The 19,562-nt window shown below is 42.4% G+C and overlaps 1 protein-coding gene across 1 annotated transcript in view; it reads right to left on the reverse strand.

The window, feature by feature from the left end:
* Positions 1 to 687: 687 nt before the first annotated feature.
* rtn4rl1b (reticulon 4 receptor-like 1b) overlaps positions 688 to 19,562 on the reverse strand; it is a gene marked incomplete at both ends in the record, with an annotated part of 103,412 nt that continues 84,537 nt past the window's right edge. Inside the window, 2 exons of the mRNA XM_079166421.1 lie at positions 688 to 1,578; positions 2,166 to 2,617. Coding sequence (XP_079022547.1) covers positions 688 to 1,578; positions 2,166 to 2,617 — 1,343 coding nt within the window. The remainder of the gene's footprint in view (positions 1,579 to 2,165; positions 2,618 to 19,562) is intronic.

The raw sequence follows: 19,562 nt of genomic DNA on the forward strand, positions 1-19,562 counted from the left end.
ATTTTGCTGTGTTAATGGCACATTCCATTGTCTGATACTGAACGACTATTTATTGCCATGCTTACACTTTACCTCTTTGTTTATGAGAAACACTTACACCCAATTGTCTGGATAAAATACATTTGGCAGAAAGGATGAGAGCAAAACGGACTGGCGCCGGAGGCCTGACAGGGTCATTGACTTATCATAAGTACTTGATAACAATTTACAAACTGTGAACTGAAAGTTAAAGCTGGATGGAGCACTTCAACACCTATAGCTTATCGGTCTCAGAGCAAACAAGTTTCCCTCATGTGCTCCGTCATCTACTCCTTCTTTTCTCTATTTTCATCTGAGCTCCAGTTGAGGGAAAAACAGATGTTAAAAAAGACATTAGGTACCAAGACATATGCAGATGAAATCATACTGGCACAAGTGGCAGTGCAAGCTTGGTGTGCATTAATCTTTTGTCATTCTCTGTCTCTCAGTCCCTTTCGATTTTTGTACTGTGAGTCTTTCTGTTGTAGATGTTTGATGCTTTTGATGCCTGTTTCAGTCTGAACAGTAAAGCTCCCTACACTACATTTACACATATAATCACACTCACACACACATACATAAAAGACACACAGGCCTTGTAGTGCAGGAGCAGGAGAGGGTCTGAGGGCCGTTTTTTTTTTTTCTTCCATTTTCCAAACCCTCTGAGGGTCAACGGAGAATGAAGTCAATATTTGTCGTTATCAAGGCCGCAAAGAGGGCACAGACATGTAGTAATGACTGGGATAAGGTTGCCCTGTTGTTGGCTTGCTGAACCCCACTAGGGGGGCGAACAGTGGTCCGGGGAGTACACTTGTGCTTCCTCCGTGTGACGGTGCCGTCTGGGGATGTGTGGTCATGTTTGCCCCCGTCTGTGAAATCCGGGGAGGAATCCTCCTTGTCTGCCATGACCTCCTTTGACTGGTGAACCTCATTGTCACCCTTCCCCTTGCCCCGGTTGCGCGGCTTTGTGCAGTTCCGAGAGCGGCCAGGCCTTGAGGGGTGCACAATGTGGGTCTGCCCTCCAGAACCCACCACCACACCACGATTAATGGACGGATTCACCGTGCCAGATAAATTGTTTGTCTGGGCTCTGGACTCAGAATTAGGTACGGTGGGTGAACAGTTGGGGAAGTCCTCCTTGCCCAGCTCCTTCAGGTCTTTCCCAACCATATCAGCCGGCGCATGGCAACCCACTGAAGACGTGGAGCCTCGAAAACGCTTCAACCATTCCCACAGCGACAGGGCCTTGCAGTCACATGACCAGGGGTTGTCGTTGAGGCGCAGGTATTCCAATGCGGGCAGTGTGTCCAGGCACTCCCCGGAGAGCTGTATCAGGGTGTTGTTGAACAGGTAGAGGGTGTCGAGACGTTTCAGGTCGTGGAAGGCCAGGCGGTCAACCCACTCGATCTGGTTTTGGTGCAGAAGCAGTCGGTCCAAGGCTCGAAGGCCTCTGAAGGTGTTCTGGTTAAGGCTCCACAGACGATTGCCATGCAGGAACAGGTGGCTCAGGTTGTGGAGGTCCATAAATGTGTCATCCTGCAGGAACTTCAGATGATTTTCCTGAGGAGATACAGAGAGGGTACAATCATTAGACTACACATTGTACAAAGAATTACTGTCCCAATAACTTGTGTCAACATGCAATGAATGTGTTTTATGAATCAGCATACTATGCAAATAGTATCAATTTGTGATCATCTGTTCAAATTCAGAGTTCTTAGTGAATAAGCACTACAGGCTCTGCCTTGTACTCCAGGGGAAGCTTCCATCTGACCAATTGCATGCCTTCAGAAATGTAGACTATTGTGGTTATTTTCACAAAATGGAGAAAAATAGCAAGGAGTGCTGAATAGATAATCATGACACCAAACCATCTGCGAAGTAAATGCGCAGAAGTAATTTGGATTTGACACCACAGATGGAAAAATTGTGGATAGAAGTGCGGTTTGTTTGCTGACGCTGATGTAAAATGCAATTGCCAGCTTGTCACTCAAGTAAGGCAGGGGAGGCACTGTGAATCAACAACACATTCATTTTACAACATAGTTGAGAATTTGTCTACGTATAGGTTGTGTAAGTTCAAATGTGTTCTTGTGGAAGAGTGACAGCCCTAATACAGTCTTGGTGGTAGAAACAGTCTAGCGTACCTGCAGGTAGAGATACTGCAGGTTTCTGAGGCCTTGGAAGATGTTATTAGGGAGTGAACTGAGCCCACAACGGTACAGGTGAAGCGCATTGAGCCGATTCAGCCCGTGGAAGGTGTCTTCCGCCAAGGAGCGCAGGTGGCGATTGTCTCCGAGGTCCAACTCCTCGAGCAGCGTGAAGCCGTGGAAGGTGGACGGCTCAATGTAAGTGATGTTATTGGAGTAGATCCAGAGAGTGACCGTATTGGAGCTGAAGTGTCCCCGGAGTAAGCGATGGATCTTATTGTTCTGTAAGAAGATGCGCTCACTGTCGGGAGGGATGCCTTCGGGGACCGACAGGAAGTTATGGGCTTGGCAGGAGACGGTGCTGGGTGCAGTGTAGCAGATACAGTGCCGGGGGCAGGACCAGGAAAACTCCAGCCCACAGAGAACCAGCAGGAACTCCAGCCCACAGCCTGCAGAGAGTGCACACACAAAAGAGATAGTTAATGCCTCCTTGTCTTGATCAAAACTTGAAGAGTAGAAATATATATCAATAACACGAAGAGTTGACAGCCTCTAGGTGCTCTGTGAGGCTGTACTTTCCCCAAAAGCTAACATCAGCATGCTCACATGCTCACAGTGGCAATCCTAACATGCTGATGTTTAGCAGACGGTCTTAACCATCTTAGTTTAGCATGCCCTAAACACACAGTACAGCTGAGGTTGACGGGAGTGCCATTGTGTTTACAGATGAATGTAAAAAATAAAGGAAAGCCTGCCAGTAGGGCTAAATGAAAAGTCAGGGGATCATTCAATTATTTATCCTTTTAGAGACTTTTTGATACTAATCTGTCTAAATGATGCAACCAAAAAAAACAACGGTTCCTCATGCCCGTGAATGAACACAATTTCATGACAATCAGTCTTGTTGAATATATCTCAGTCAGGACCAAAGTGGTGGACAGACCAAACGACGGCTGAAAATTGAAATATATTGTATGTATTGAAGTCATACAACACAGGTCACACATCAGTAAACACTGAGGAGAATTCAAAGGGGAATGAGTCACCATTTTGCAAATAAATGTAAATCGTGATTCTGTGTTGCTCAGCATAAGTTTATTTTGTATTTAGCTTTTACACAGTGATATTGTCTCTCTCTCTGAGTGGCTCAACTTGTGCCACAGTGCTACACATGGACCCCTCTCTGTCATACTTGCTGAATCTAATGAGTCTATTTTGGCCCACACAAAAAGGAGTCTATTGAAGAAAGCAAACAATAACTCCTGCTCCAGTGAATCACACGATATCTCTGTGAAGCTGATTGGATCCCAGTCGCAACACTCTTGTCTGATTTGACGCCAATGCAGCTATTTCAGAATGACCCTTTTCAATATTCCGCCACCAGGGAGATGTGCTATTAAGAGTCCAATCCCTTCGCTGATTCCATCGGCACTGCTTTGCAGTGAGCGGAGGCTGTGATCAGTCTCTTTGTGTTGTTAAATGGGGCGTGGAATGCTTATTTCAACTTGTAGTAAGCTGCTCCGAGGCGCTTTCTGATCGGTGACATGATTCCCCAGATCCCTGAGACTGGAGATGTGACTTATCCACAGTCTCATCTAAAATGAGCACAACTCACAGCACATCATGAAAGTTCCATCTGACAACCTCTGGCTGTCTTCTATTCAATTTATTCTTCACAGCATAGCAGCAGCCTGATTCACTGCTTCTAATCGATATGCCTCTGTTGCCTTTTAACTCTCCCTGTAATTGTGGGTCTTTTATGCTAAAAATTCAGGAGCCGCAGAATAACTCTCCGCCGAGAGACGGGCGTGTTTATCTAATGTATTTTCTCGCCAAACTGTGGCTAAGCTGTGACATTCAGCGTCTGACTCCACTGACCTTTAACAGTAATTCTCTGTGTCTAGTTGCAGAGCTGGAGCATGGAGCTGCGTGTCACCTGAACAGGAGTGTGCTCTCTCGGGCACGGATCTAATCCAATTTGTTAAGCCCTGCCACTGGGCAACAATGGAAATGCAAGCATCCTCCTAAACCAGAAATGTGCCCACAAAATGGAGTGATTCTTCACGGCTGAATACGGGCAAAAGGTTGAAACTGAGCGCGTGCTCATGTGTACTGTGGGGATATTTTGAGCTGGAGATCAAGACACCCCATGACAGCACTACATGAAGCCTTTATTTTGACTTTTAATTGTAACGTCATGCCCTGCATCAGTACATGGATCCTTAACTTTGTTACTGGCTATTTCCAGATTTGTCACACCGATGTTTCACTTTTTTTCTTTGTCGCTCTGCAGCTGCATTTTATCTTAATCTTTCTCTCTACTAGCCAGCTCCATAAAGATGTATCAAGCGTGGCACCCACTGACTGAATAAATAGGTGAAAGTGTTTTGCATTACTCTTGGGAAATAAAGGTTTGCTTTATGTATCAGGTAAATAAGCAAGACAAGACACAGTCAATTTTCCTCCCGCTGTTTGAGGAACATTTGCATTAAGCAGCAGCCAACAGGTACTTGAGATGCAGGTATTTGTTACTGTATTTCACATATTATTAGAATATTGACCCACACAGAAGAACCATTTCCATAAAGAACACACAAAAGACAACACATCTAATCCGTCTTTTGCTTTGATATTTGTTCCAAGATCAAATCATACTCGTTTTAATCACCTGCCTGAGCAGGAACTCACGGAAGGGATTCCATCATCCATTAAGCTGATCCTCTCACTTTCAGTAAATATCTTCTGAGGTCTTAAACTATTGCCATTAACAGTTTACTTCATGCATGTCAATAGAATTAGGCAGCAGACCTCTCACGGGAAGATGATCCGAGCAGCTGAGAGACGGACAAGGAATACGTGTGATACGCGGGGAAAGCGAGGCGATGAGAATGCAAATGCTGCCTCGATAGTGAGACAATTTGAATCAGTGATCTGCTAATCAGGTTGGACACAAGGATGCGCCTCCTCTCCTCTCTCACTCTCCTCAGCTTGTCAGGACAAAGTAATAGATTCTTTACCCCGCTTAATCTGTTCCTCTAAAATGGATGTTTTCACTGCTTCGCCAAATACCCCAATTTGCAGAGAAGACCATTAAAGACATGGCAGATACAAGGTGTTATAGCTACCTCTATTCCTTCCCTCAAGAACGAAATCTTTTAACTAGGTTTCTGATGAGACTTTAGAAGACATGAATTTATCATGTGGATGCTCTTTAGATGCTGAAAGTATCTCATACACTCTCTTCTGCATGCATATTGAATGATGGGGGGATTTTTCTCGTGTTCAGCCACACAGAGGTCATGCGTGCTCTCTTTTAAAGCTGGCGTAACGTGCTCTCTCGATGGAGAATTTAACACCTGCCAGCTCACTGATCTCTGATCTCAGCACCCCATGTATTTGCACATCCAAACACTACTTTAAATCTAGACGTTAACATAAATTCACACATGCATTCACACAAATGTGCATCGGTGCACGTATAAATGTAGAAGCTCTCTGTGGACACACCACGACACACATTTTCAAGCATTCACAGTAACACATGCGTCATGTTTGGGAATGAATGAAGCAGATACGCGTCAGTGTGACGAACATGAAAGCCGGAATGGCACTTGTTTAAAGGGCTTTGAACACGGAGACTGGTTTTCAGCACAGAAGCACAACATAAGTATTGTGTGAGAATGCTGTCCTTAAATGAAAATGCAAGAAATTAATGTCTGTCATAAATGTATTGTGCGCTCACACAATGAGCTATTCAGCTCAGATTGTATTATATAAATAGCTTTGGACGCAACAGAGCATATATCTGCCAATAGAGCCTATTGGAATTTGGCAGAATAAAGGAGAAGCTCTGAAAGCGAATGTGATAATGATAATGTGCTTTTGGAAAGGAAAGGAGCAGCTATCCCATCAGCTGTATTTACACTCTTGTCACACGTCTTTCATCTCTGACTCTCTCCCCATGCTGCTTTCCTTCCACTGCCCACAACCCCTCACCCCCCTCCTCCTCCTCCACTCTGGTTACTGTGAAGCCAACGCGGATGTGCCTTAAACATACATTCTTTCAAATGGCCAGCAGGGGGGTGACTCCTCTGGTTACAAGAAGAAGTCCGATTGTATAGAGGTATATGAGAAAGTAAACATTGTTAACATGAGTTTATGGTCTCAATCCCTAGTTTCAAGTCTGCTTCAAGAAATCTTGATGTTCATTTAGTAAGTCATGGTTATGGTCCCATTTACGGTAAAATAGACCGTAAAGCAGAGTATGTTTTAGGGCCGGCGGCCTTGTGATTGACAGGACGCTACCACGGCGTTGTGGTAGCGTTGTGGTAACCCTTTCGTGTCACTCCTGGTTGTCGACAGCCAAAATGCCTAACTCGAGGCTTCAAAACTGTAGTCCACAAACCAAAAGGGCTTTTTATATACAGTCTTGACAGCTCTTCACGTGCACGTTTGACCCCATGACCCCAGCATCACCAAGTTCCGCTTTTTTTCTTTGGGGGTGCAGAAATGGAAATAGATAAGTAAATGAATGACACACAATGGCTCGGGTCCCCTGACAGACTGAGAAGTGACTGTGTAGAATTTCAGTGAGGCATAGTTCACACTAGATTTGCCCTCATGAATAACACATCTCTGCTAATGGGAGGGAAATGGTACGTCTGTAGAGCTGCGTGACTCTGCCCATAATTAGACTGGACAAACTCAATTTCCTGTGTCTCTCCAAAGACCCTGATAAGCACCCTGGTGTTTTCGCTTCCTGCTATTGGCTGTTTCTAAATAGTGTCTCGACTCGCTCCACACTCAAAAGGTGTTTACAATCATGTTCAGGCACCCAGTGGTTATTAATAGTGAAGCAATATATTTGATTATTGATTGAATGTGCTCATCCTTCTGTCTCAAAATCCCGGCTGACAAAATGTGTGCAGTGTTGCAATAACTCTGTGAAACTAAATGTGGTGTCACCATCTGCAATATGGTGAATATTCATATTATACTATACATATACAGATGGCATAGGGGTGTAAAACAATCCTGCTATCTACTTCTCTTTATGTCAAAATATCTGCATGAGTCTGAACTGAGATGTGTGACTGTTATTGGTCCGGGTGGAAATAGTGGAAATAGAACAAGAGTTTTCAACACTGGTCATTTTGCATGACCTTTCTTGAAACATTGGAGGTTGTGTGTGTAATGAGAGGAGTCCCTGATGAGTGTTAAGTTGTTATTTAGTTCTAAATGTCTATGGAAAAAACTACTGACAAGTCTTGCTTCAGCCAGGCTTCAATATTGGATGATTTGGTCAAAATAACTGCATGAATTCTTCCCCTATCTGTTCATAGCGCATCCTCTGCTCTTGTATTTGTTTTACAACCCTATTATGTGTATCATAAACTCATCTCAGGCATTTTTCAATCGACTTGGACAAAATCAGACAATATGAGCCATACCAAATGCTACAATCAGGATCTATAAATGATAAGTTTGACATAAACTATTTTTCTATTTGCATCAGTTTGTACACGCCTTGATATGCAGCAATCTGAACAATGCTCTGAACCAGCGTCTGATATTTTCAGTATGGGTCAATGGCTGCATATTTATTTTAAATTACACGTCTTTGGGTATTTAGGAAAGCGCTATATAAAATTAAAGTATTATTATTATCATTGTTGGAAGAAAAGCACAAATGCAAATATTTATCCTTCAAGGATCAGGAAACAAGTTCAAGCTTTTTTTCTCTCACATTTAAAGAATATCTCTGTTGACTTGCTGAAACCACTTATTTTCTGACTGAACCGCAAACTCACACATGAACAAGCCTGCCAACAGCTGTGACCAGCAACACTTCCGCCCGGGAATATGTGCCTTTTTTTCACACCCTACTGCAGAACGTTATAGATTTTGTCTCATTTGCCATTCCCCGGCACCACTGCAGGCAATATTGCCTCATAAGGTTGCCTGACTATTCTTCTAGTGAATGAAGGGGAAATGGGAGAGAACAGTGACAATGCTGAGATCTCTGAGAAATGCAGCAGAAGGGAAATATTTCAGAATATAGCACGTTGTTGTGCTATTCTTCTGGTGCAGAGGCATCAGCAAAGTGAGAGACTGCTTACAAGTGCATGTGTGTGTGTGTGTGTGTGTGTGTGTGTGTTTCTGTCTGTATTGGATCAGCATCAATACTGGCCTCGTGTCTTATCTCATGCTAGCACACTACAAATAAATGAGGTCGCACAGAGCCAATAGTGTAATTAGTATATACAATGAATTCACCAAATTATTTAGGGTATTTTTATGACTATGGTCAAGCTGTCTTGTGTGTGTTGGTGTGTGTGTGTGTGTGTGTGTGTGTGTGTGTGTGTGTGTGTGTGTGTGTGTGTGTGTGTGTGTGTGTGTGTGTGTGTGTGTGTGTGTGTGTGTGTGTGTGGAGTGGAGGGGGGAGGGATTTGTGATTGAGAGAGATCAATCCGTTATTTTTACCTCAGTTCACCTCATCACCAACTTCATAAACATTTTTTTTTTTTAATATTTTGGTCATTCTGGGAATTGTAAAAATGTTCATAGGTCCCAAATTCTAATGCACAAGCTGATCTTCAGGGCTTGGACTACTGATCTACATTTGGGTGTTCTAATTCGAGCCATGTATGTCGGCGCAGCTCGTGCTGTGAAACCGTAAAATGCCAACACTCTTCAACGGCGTCACCACCTCATGCACAGTAATTATGATTTGATCATTGGCTTCACTTCAAAAGGACTGAACTGCTCCTTGCTTCTGATTGCATCCCTGTCGAGGCCGAGGGACGGTTGAAGGAAAGAGAGCAGGTGAGAACTGGAGCCCAGTCACATAGCTTGTTGGCCTACAGAGTGCCAAGGTATGTCAGAGTTAAATGGACCAGCATGCTCCCACATTATTGTTGTTTAAGTCTGCTAAGTGCTGTTTTATGGCCTGTTTTATGGTTGATATTGTAAGCAGCAGTGGCTAGTCAATAAGGTGTCTCTGTCCATTAATCTCTTTGGATTCACAATGTGGAATGGACAAAGTGAGAGAAGTAAAGGTAAAGATATGTGATTAACAAACTGCAGATAGAGAAGGAATGCAAAGCTTGTGTAGTTTAATGAGGTCTCCCTCACCTGAACAATAAAGACAGTTGAGGATCTCATCTTTTATAATGCTTCTCAACACGAAAACGTATGAAAGCAAGCAAGCGAACCAGAGGGAAGTCGAAGATAAAAAAAGACAAAGACGATGTGAATGACAGCAGTGTTTCTCAGGTTCAGGAATCAGAGGGCCTAAAAATAACTCTTCCAAACAAGCGGCACCATATGGAGCATGCATATGATAAAGGGGGAGATTTGTGGAGAGTGGGCAGGTGAGTGAGCTCATTTAATTTAAAGATGCTGAGAGAGGCCAGGAAGAAAAGCATATCTGAGCTATTCACAGATGTTAAATACCTACATTTTACTTTTATAGACTTAATGGATGTCTAGTGGGTGCTCATGCCATTTGCTTGTATTTATAGTTGCATCTGCACCCGCTACTCGTCACGCCTTCACAGCATTCTGTTGAGTGTTGATAGATGCCATGCGGCGTGCATGCACACACATGGAGAAAACGCACATAGAAGCGCGCACACATAGAGTACCCATGCACAAACAAACACAGGAACACAAGCCGAGTCCCCGCTGTTTGGGGCAGCACTATTAGCCACCAACTACATTCATTCATCATGACAGCACAAAGCCAAATGATTCAAATATATTGCACTCCCTGTGGCGGTATTGCACTGCACCGGCCAAACTTAACTAATGGTTCTACCAAACCTATAAATCATCGAAAGTGTATCCATATGTAGTTCAGCAGGTGATAGAGAACATTTATAATGTGATTCCCGTCGGTGTGTGAGTGGCTCATATGTATCCCTCATGGGGGAAGGCGTTTGATATAATGTAGAAGCTCTACAAATGTAGAGAAATCTTTACGGTCCTTTCACGACATACACGATGAGTCTTTGGTATCAGTGTCATTTCACAAGCTAGTGGCACTAAAATGCACGGTAAAGCTGTCTCATTATCACATCATGTGGCTGGTTAGGTATATTTCTGAACTAGAAATTGGCTACCCCCCCCCCCCTTCTAAGTGTATCAGACGTGTTTTTCATTCGCAAGTCTCGCACAATAGATACTCTCTCATTTTAATCTATGCAGATGTCTGCATCGGCTCTGTGCGGGCGCGCGTCTCAGCTCCGTCTCCAGGGCGTAAACCCACGACTTGAAGCGTTCATTTAGGCTTCAAGTCTATTTTTCGACAATATGCGTGTAAACGTGAGGTTGGCCCAATAAAAAGGCACGGGAATAGCTGTTTATCTGGATGCAGGGGACAGTCACTCAATCACTCACTCGTGGACGCACACACGTACGCACATAGGCGAACAATTGCATGTTTCTCCTGGCAGAAATAATGACTGGGCTATTACATATGTGTCCTTTTTGCCTCGGAGCACTTTGCTTTGAGCGACACTAGCAGAAGTCAAGCAACATTGCCACTACAGTCACTGTGGCAACAAAACCCTCCATCATGACAGATTTGTGAATATGAGCCAACCGGCTAGGATGTTTGGTTAACAGCAATTAACAAAACAATGTTGTGTCTCCACAGGGTAAAGGTAATGATCATTTTGTACTTTGTACATTGCAAATTTGGGACAAATATTAAACTTTCCTTCTTTCCGCAGACATCAACGCACACACTGTTTCCACGCATGCGCATTTCCTGTTCCACTGCACCATAACGTTGTTTGTAGAACTTTCAATGCCATTTGGCTGTTTTCGTATTTCGTAACGGCGGATCTCCTCGCGCAACCAGCATCCATTTTGTTATCTTCTTCAAACCAGCAAACCCAAACCAGAGGTGCAGACGCCACCAAGTGGACTGGAGAGTGGAACCAAACTGGAACATGCGCAGTGGGGCGTACGCGCTATGTGTACAGTCCACGCGACCACAAACTTTATGCTGAATGCAACCCTCGCGGATATTGACGGATGACGTCATTTACATCCCACGGAGCAAGGCCGACCCTCACATGTAAAGTGTGAATTGGCCTGAAATAGTTCCACAAAGGACACTAATCACACGCTCTTGAGACGCAGCTACTCTCTGTTTCGCAGAGTTGGGAGCGGGGTTTATAGCTTTCAGCAGCGTGCTGGATGATTACCAGTCTGCTTGGCTTGTCCAGTCGTTGAGTCTTGTTCAATCATGCATATGTATGTCAATGACAGAGTGCAGCACAGCCAATCATTGAGTGTCGCTATCAGAGTGACAGCTGAGTTGTGGTGATACTGTGACAGCGAGCAGACAGATGAAGAGAAAAGCAGCAAATGACAAAGAAATATCCTGGACAAAAATAGGTTTTGCTGTAATAACTTAAGCTACCTTAATAGAGAAGTAAGCAGAGATGGAGGGGAATATCAGAGGGAGGTTGTTTTAAAGAGGAGCTGTGGACTTGGGGAGACGTGTCTGCAGCATTGGGACCGTAGTTACTCAATGAACCAGAGGACCTGGTTACCTTATGAAGAATCTGAGCATTGAATCATTACCAGCTCCAGGGCTGTTGCTCTTTAACTCACTCTGTGCTCTCATGTTTCTGTGGAAGGGGCCAAACAAAAAAGATAAATTTCCCCATGGAGTTCGTAAATTAACACTGTGTTTAGAAAAGCAGAGCAGCAGGGCTGCAGCCAAAAGTTATAAAGAGATGTATTCTCCCTTTGGAATTCATACAGTGACATAAAAATATATATTATAAGCTATTACATATAACATTGCAATCAGTCTAATAGCATGCTGATTTGTCTCAATCTGACCTGCACTTTTTTCGTAGTGTCCTTCAGTTCAGATACCCGTCAGCTCAAACACTATCATCCACGTGAGGATGGCCTGAGAGCAGTTTGCTTCACGACTTAACAATGTCCATTTTGTAACATGAATAATTTTGCCGGACGAATATTCAATTTGTTTTCGCTCCTGAAGTGTTATTGTGTTGCTGTTTGGTTATCAGCAGGAAATAAGGAGAGTAAATTGGGTTTTGCGAACTGTGAGACGTGTTTTCCCAACATCAACAACCTCCGAGCGTCCTTCTTATATCAGACATTGTTCTGAGTCAAAGACTACTTGAAACTGCTGATTAAAATTGCATTCTGTTGATATGTGTAGACATGCACTAACCTTGGAGCACACAACACATTCTGGCTCCAGTACATGCAACTAAAAGCTTTTGTGGATTAATGATTTACAAGCTGCCCAGCTCTGCTTTGCAACCATCAGGTCAGTAAAGACCAATACCTGCACTGAAAGATGTCATTTTACAGTTCACCAGTCTCCATCTCCTGGTACCCCTTACCTATTTCCCTTAAAACAAACTGTAAGGTACCCTTCTGCTGCAGCAGCTGCCTCCTTGCATTCAAACCTCATGCGGCCTAGATTCAGCAGATCAATTATTCATAGCAGGTGAGAGTTTGGTGCTCCATGTTCGTAAACACACTCACACACACACACACACACGCACGCACACACACATACAGATTCAACAGTCTCAGTTAATGGCTTTAAAGAGACAAGGAGAGATGTGAAATCAAGCAGAAAAGTGCGTGAGGGAACATCAACGCATTGTGGCTCATTAGTTCAAGAGACAGGCTGACCAAGAGACGATGAGGACTCACTCGGTGGAAGTCAGAGCTGAAAGACAACCTTGAGGGAGTAAATAACACACAACACAGGCACGAGTGTGACATGCAGCTACCAACATATGAATGTACATGGCCCCCACATGGTCAACTGTATTGGATGCAATCAGATTGAAGGAGGATGCTAGTTAGCTTAGATGTACAGCCCTTACAATGGATTCAGTTGGTGACTCAAATGTACCAAAACATTCACAGTCTTCTTAAACCAGTCCTGCACCATCATAAACTTTCCCATTGAGCCATACGCCAAGTATATGCTTATGTTACAAACAACCAATCAAATCACCAGGTAATTGTTAGCTACACATCTTTGGTTTGGGCAGATGTATGCAACAGTGTGTCATGCAAACGTATTTAGCAATGCTGTGGAGAAACTGTGACTGATTGGCAAATACAGTGTTGAACGTACAGTATGGATCAATGGCAACAGGGTGGATTATGCTGCCGGATTTAGAATCCATTGCTGTGGATCAGTAGACTACACATGCTGGCGTCGTCACAGGATTAAGCTACACACCTTTTAGAGCCAGATTTCATACCTAAGAGAGTAAAACGTGTCTGATATTCAATAGGCATATTTTGAAGTAAGTATTCCCTTAAGCAGAGACTCAAATTCCCACAGATCAATGTGCACGGACATAATGTGAACATTTACGAATTCTTCTCTCAACAAATGACATACGGCCGCATTTCCAGACCAACTTTGCATAAAGTGGCTTGGGGAAACCATGTCAGATTGTGGACTAAATCAAATCAGTGTTTTCTTCAGAAATAGTGGGGGTGTGAGGAAAGAAAACACAACAGAATACGAAAGAGAAGAAGAAAAAGGAGCAGAGGGAAAGAAGGGAAGTGGAAGACCTTGATCTTAAGAGAGTAATCCCTTTTCATTAAGTGCAGTTTTTTTCCGACCCTGAGAGCTTCAGCATTGATCCTCGTGTAATGTCAATTCATTAATGTCCTCTACTGGCCCTATCACTTTGAAGGTGTCCAACACTCCCTCCCAACAAACACGTCCTGCATTTATCGTAACTTTTTCTCACAGTCGGGGTGTGGTGCTATACGTTCAATTCTCATTAAATTGAATTTAAATCTATTTTACACCCGATTGAATTCCATCTTGGCCTTTCCACTTTCTTATTCCCACTGTTCTGTCTTCATTCATTCCGTCTTCGGTTTCATATAGTCTAGCTCCAGTTGAGTATGAGTAACTTATCATCATTTTATTCGTTCAATTCTCTGCAGTGTATTAGAGCTGCCCTTGATTTACTATTCTGCACACATACCTGCGCCTGTTTATTGAGTCTACACTCCTGAGAAATATGCAAGTCTCCAACGTGAAACCTCTTTCATTTAATGTAAAATACAGATAGTTCTTTCATGCTACGTTTCCATAAGTTAATGTCTCCCTTGTTCATTAAAATTATGGTTCCTTTTTACGACCTGTCATTGCCATCATTTACTCCTCTCCTCCCTCATGCCATGTCCCGCTCGCTGCTTAATTGATTCTGTTGTTGTTTCCCAAAACTACAAAGAAGACAGCTTCGCAGGATGAAACAGCCACTGTCTAGGTGTGATTAAAGAAACCCCGGTCTGGCCGTTAGAGATACTATAGCAGCTTATGGGATTTGGTGAGTCACTGAAAAAGCACACCAAACCAAAGATTCACTTCAAAGTGTTCTAACACCAAAACCATAAAAACATACATCCCAATAATGCATGTCTTACTCTTTGCCCGTGTTTCATCCAGAAAGGGGAATCTTAGGATCATGACAAATGACTTGATTTTTTCACGAGACATGCAGGGATGTTTTATCATGTTGTGAGTGCTGCTGCTTCTGCCACAGCTCTGCTATTTGAAGTTTCTATTTTGCTTTCCTCCTCTCCATTGTAAACCTGAACCCTCTGAAGGCGAACCACACAAACTACTCAGCTTTGTGAGTGCTTTCCTCCTCCCTCTCAGCTGCTTGTCTGCATGCAACTACCACTCGGAAGAAAGTGCTCCCAATCCCCTCTCTCCTTATGAAGCCAAGTGCCTCGCTGCAGACGTTCCACAGATAAGTGGTTTATTTTTTTCCCTGTCCACAGTGATGGCCTGAGACTAATTTTCGTTGCATGTAATGACTTGGTCCCTTGAACTTTGTCGACGCACGACCAAAAAGAAAGCCGTTCCCTGAATATTGCATCGAGTCATAAACAACAAAGATATACAGACAAGGAGCTGCAAAAGGAGATGTCAGGCTCCATCTCAGTAAATATGGCTGGATGATGAAACATGATTCCCTCCAGCCACTCCCCAATCTCTCCTTGAAGACGGATAACGAGATGTAGAGTCAAGGGCAGACAGAGAAAGAGCCAGTGAGGGGTTTGTTTACGCAAGAAATTGTGAGTGTGGTATTTCAAAAGACCGAGGGAAAGGCAAGAAGGCAGGTGAGAGGGATGCGAGGTGATAGAGAGGGAGAGCGAAAGGAAAGGAAAGGAAAACATTGGACGCAAACCTTGAAAAGTAAACCTGAAAATCTTATCTTGACACGTTGACATCACTGTTGGGTGTGGTTACGTTCAACAGAGCACATACCACACCCAACCACACTAATAGGTGGTGCAGGGTGTGGCTCTGTGACTCTTGTGTGGTATTCATCTTGTCTAATTGAACCAGGACATAATTGGCATTTTAAATTAGTACAGTACCGAAATAAAAACGTACAGGTAAATACTTCACAAATGTTGTGTCCTCTGTATGTATTACTATAAAAAGATTGTCTCTTCTAGAGCATTCAAAGAGAAAGAAAAACTTAAATTCAAACTGCTCACGTCAGATTTACTCTGCTCATTACCAGATGTTTTGCTTGCAAAAATAAGCCAAGGACAAGGAGATCGTGTTGAAGAACCAATTTTTAAGTAGTTTTCCTTTTAGTGAAAATGAAAGACGTGCTACTTTGGCTCATAAACCACATCAAGGTTAAAGCCCAATCTTCCAATGACACTCTGCGTTGCCAAGAGGAGAAAAGTCCCATCAGCCAGCTGTGCATGAGCCTCAGCTCTTCTAACAGCAGCACAGCTCTCTCACAATCTGGACCAATCAAATTACAGCCAAAGAAAAAGAAACGTACATTGACCACTGTTCTATTTAGCTCTGAACAGACAACAGTACGCGGTAGATTATCTAGGAGCCGTGAGCGACCTGAAACTGAGCGAGATAAACACTGACTGAGTGACTGCAGTTTGTCTATTGGGACTGGTGGACGAACTTGGCAACCCAGAGTAAACAGACTGCATCAGTTCTGCCAACAACAAGAGATAGAATGAGAGCAACACTTCCTGCTTTACCGCAGTCGGTATGAAGACATAACAACCAAGTTCCTTACCAAAATAAAACTCAAATGTTCTCAGACCTAAATCAAATGCAATATTTACTTTTGGGAAAAATCTGGCATTACAAAAACCAGCACAACATATGACACTCTACTGATCTCCTTAAAATCGTCTTAGTTCGATTTATATCGTATTTATTTTTGTCCATTGTTCTAGACATTAACATTACATTAAATTGCATTTCATCGTATCATATATACTATAAAGTATATTGTTTTATTTATTCATTGTTTTATTTAGCAATTTGTTAACTTTTTATTAAATGCACTTTGTAATATTGGGCATTTTTGAGAGTATACATACAAATATACACAAAACATTCACATATAAATATGCTATATAGATACTTTAACATCAGTTGTGCATTATACATTTTAAAAACTAACTTATATACCAGAAGGGCACAAGCTATTCAGATGAATTAAACTAGTGGTGTTAATATAGCTGTATACTGTACGTACACATGTGCAAACCATTTGTTGTCTTTTTTTATAACATTCATACTCACATTGTAAGCCAACAGTTCTGTACTTAATCATGAAGTGATGAGAGACAAAGAGAGTTAGACAAAGAATAGAAGCGGGAGTAAGAGAGAAGATAGCCAAAGCCACCAGAAGTAAAATAACTGAATAAGTTGAAGATTACTCTTTCAGTTTCTGTGTGCAATGCAGGACTCCTTCACACTACACTGACCAAGCCTCATAAAGCACCCCTGCCTTGCATATCTTCCCATTGGGGCTATTATCTTCACACCTCTCTGCCCTCAGCAACACAAATGTTACCTCCTCACCACGTCACCCTCTCTCACCCACCTATTCTGCTCTACCCTCAGGCTGCATCATTGGCAGGACCGCTTCAGAGGTGCAACTGGGCCCCAGTCAACCATGGGAAGCTCTAATGGCAAAAGCTCAAACTCAAACACACCAAGTTTGCCAAAGTAAAGCTTTCCATTCCACTCACGCTGTTGACAAAGTAACAATGTGTGTGCAGCACTTTTAAAAAGGGATCACATTTACTTTGCAATTAGCATTACACAGACAAAATCATTAGTATAAACAATAAAATGTCTTGACGTTGATCAAACATAGGATCAAACAACATAAATGCAAATACAATAATCAAATTAAACAAAGTTGACTGGTGTGTGTGTTATTTTATAGTCTGCCACCTCGAAGGATAAGGGTTAGCCAACTAAATGGATAAGGCTGGCAAAATGATGCATTTTTCCTATTGTCAACAAATCCCATAAGAATATAAAAAACAAACAATAACAAAGCTCAGTGGTATTTTCTGTCTACCCAGGCCTGATAATTGTGACATAGAGACCAATTGTTGTCCAGAAACGATCAGGGAAATGGTCGAAGTCAACTTTGTAAGACGTGGTTTATGTGAAACAATGAAGGTTTAGGGATCGAAAAAAACGTCATCGTGGTTTGACTTGAAATAAGTACGCTTGCAGCATAACGTGAGCTACGGACATAAGATAATGTGACTCAGACATAGTATTATTATAAAGAAACACTAATGCCGCTCCCCCACTTCTCGCTCTTAATGCTGTGTCCGCTGCTTTGAGCAAGTCTAAGAATGACGCGGATGGGTTGACATACAGACGCAAAAGGGTGCCTTGTGCGTTGGTATCAAGACGCCGATGGCCACAGCCCAAATGTATATTTGACGCCCTGGAAGTGAGACCAAGCTGAATTAGCACACCAAATGTGTATTAATCCACATCTGAAAATAGTCCCAAACTAATTAACTGTTTAGTCCTGTCGGAGTCTGCTAAAAGTTAGTGGAAACTCATGATCATTGTAATAAGAAAACAATCTGCTGTTCATACCAAAATGAAACAAGAACTGTTCCCTTGTTTACAGTGCAGCTCCTGTAATCAATACAATGTGTGGACTTTTTGTTTGGCTTTTGCATTCAGTGTATTTCTCTTTTCATCCAGCATCTGTAAAAGTGTTTTGGTTGCTCCACCTCGTATTTTGTGAAAAAAAAAAAAAAAAAACTTTTCATTAAAATAAACAAATGATAGAACATCCACATACCATCTATAAACAAACATGTTGAATAGAGTGAATAAAAAAGATAAGGCAAAAAAAAAAGAGAGTCATGAAAACCTCTCAGGGCTACAACATGGCATGATACAAAGTTATAGAGCAGATCAGCCAATGCTTGATGTTCTTGGAGCCGATTCTGGGTGTTCCTCTTTTTATTTCCCTTGTGGAGATTCCCACAATTCTATAAAGAACATGTTCAAGAGAGGAAAAAAAGACGCATTCGGCTGCATAGTAAATGTGATGTTTGTGTGGGTGGGTGCGTAGGGTGTAGAGAGGTGGGGGGTCTGTACAGTCTAAAGTGCCTGAAGTGATGTTGGGGCTGAATAATGTACTGTATGTAGTTATCTCATCGAGAAACCGGCATTAACATAATCGTAGGGATAATTGGAGGTAAAGGAATGTGAAAATTCCATGGTGTGCTAATCTAACAGGAATATCACACAATTCAAATTTCAAGCTCTTGAATATGGTTGGGAATGCTTTATAAGCGAGGCTTGAAGCAAAAGCTTTATTGCAATTCAAATGTCCTTTCTTTTACTGTGATGTACTGACTGATTTCTAACACCCACACTACAATCTCACATTTGTGATCATAAAAAAAGGAATCAAGAAACAGTTAGTAAATGAGCAGTTAATGCAAATATTCCTCTGCTTATCTGCTTTTTTTAATAAACGATGTAGTCCACTACAGTGTGCAATAATCATTAATTTGAATTATGATGAAATGTAATGTACATTGTATTAATGAGTATCAATTTCAAAATGTAATACCTTATGTCCACTGTATTAATCCTAATTCCCCATTACATGAAATCTATCACACCGCACTATCGTCCAGACCGTTGCAACGAATGTAATGAATCCTACTTTCACAGACACATAGGATCGCCTTCTCTGCTTTCTGTGCTGCAGACGCTGAGTAACCACTTAATTAGACACCAGCACTGAGTGGTTGTCTGCCGCTAACCAGTCTTTGACACATTCCAATAAATTCAGTGTGCTGAGAAGCTACTGTTTGGTTCCATAAAACTGTATCGCAGTAAATCATCTCCGCTGTGCATGAAATAGTAACTTTAACATGAACTAATGGGCCTGTAATTCGTCCGATAGAACAAAGAAAAGAAACTTTCACACAGTTTTTTTTTTAAATCTCCACATAGATTGCTAACTGACTGGAGCAGATCACGCAGCCGTAAAGTATATGTGCCAGAACCAACTCACA

Source organism: Pholis gunnellus, assembly GCF_910591455.1.
Source record: "Pholis gunnellus genome assembly, chromosome: 9".
Classification (NCBI taxonomy): domain Eukaryota; kingdom Metazoa; phylum Chordata; class Actinopteri; order Perciformes; family Pholidae; genus Pholis; species Pholis gunnellus.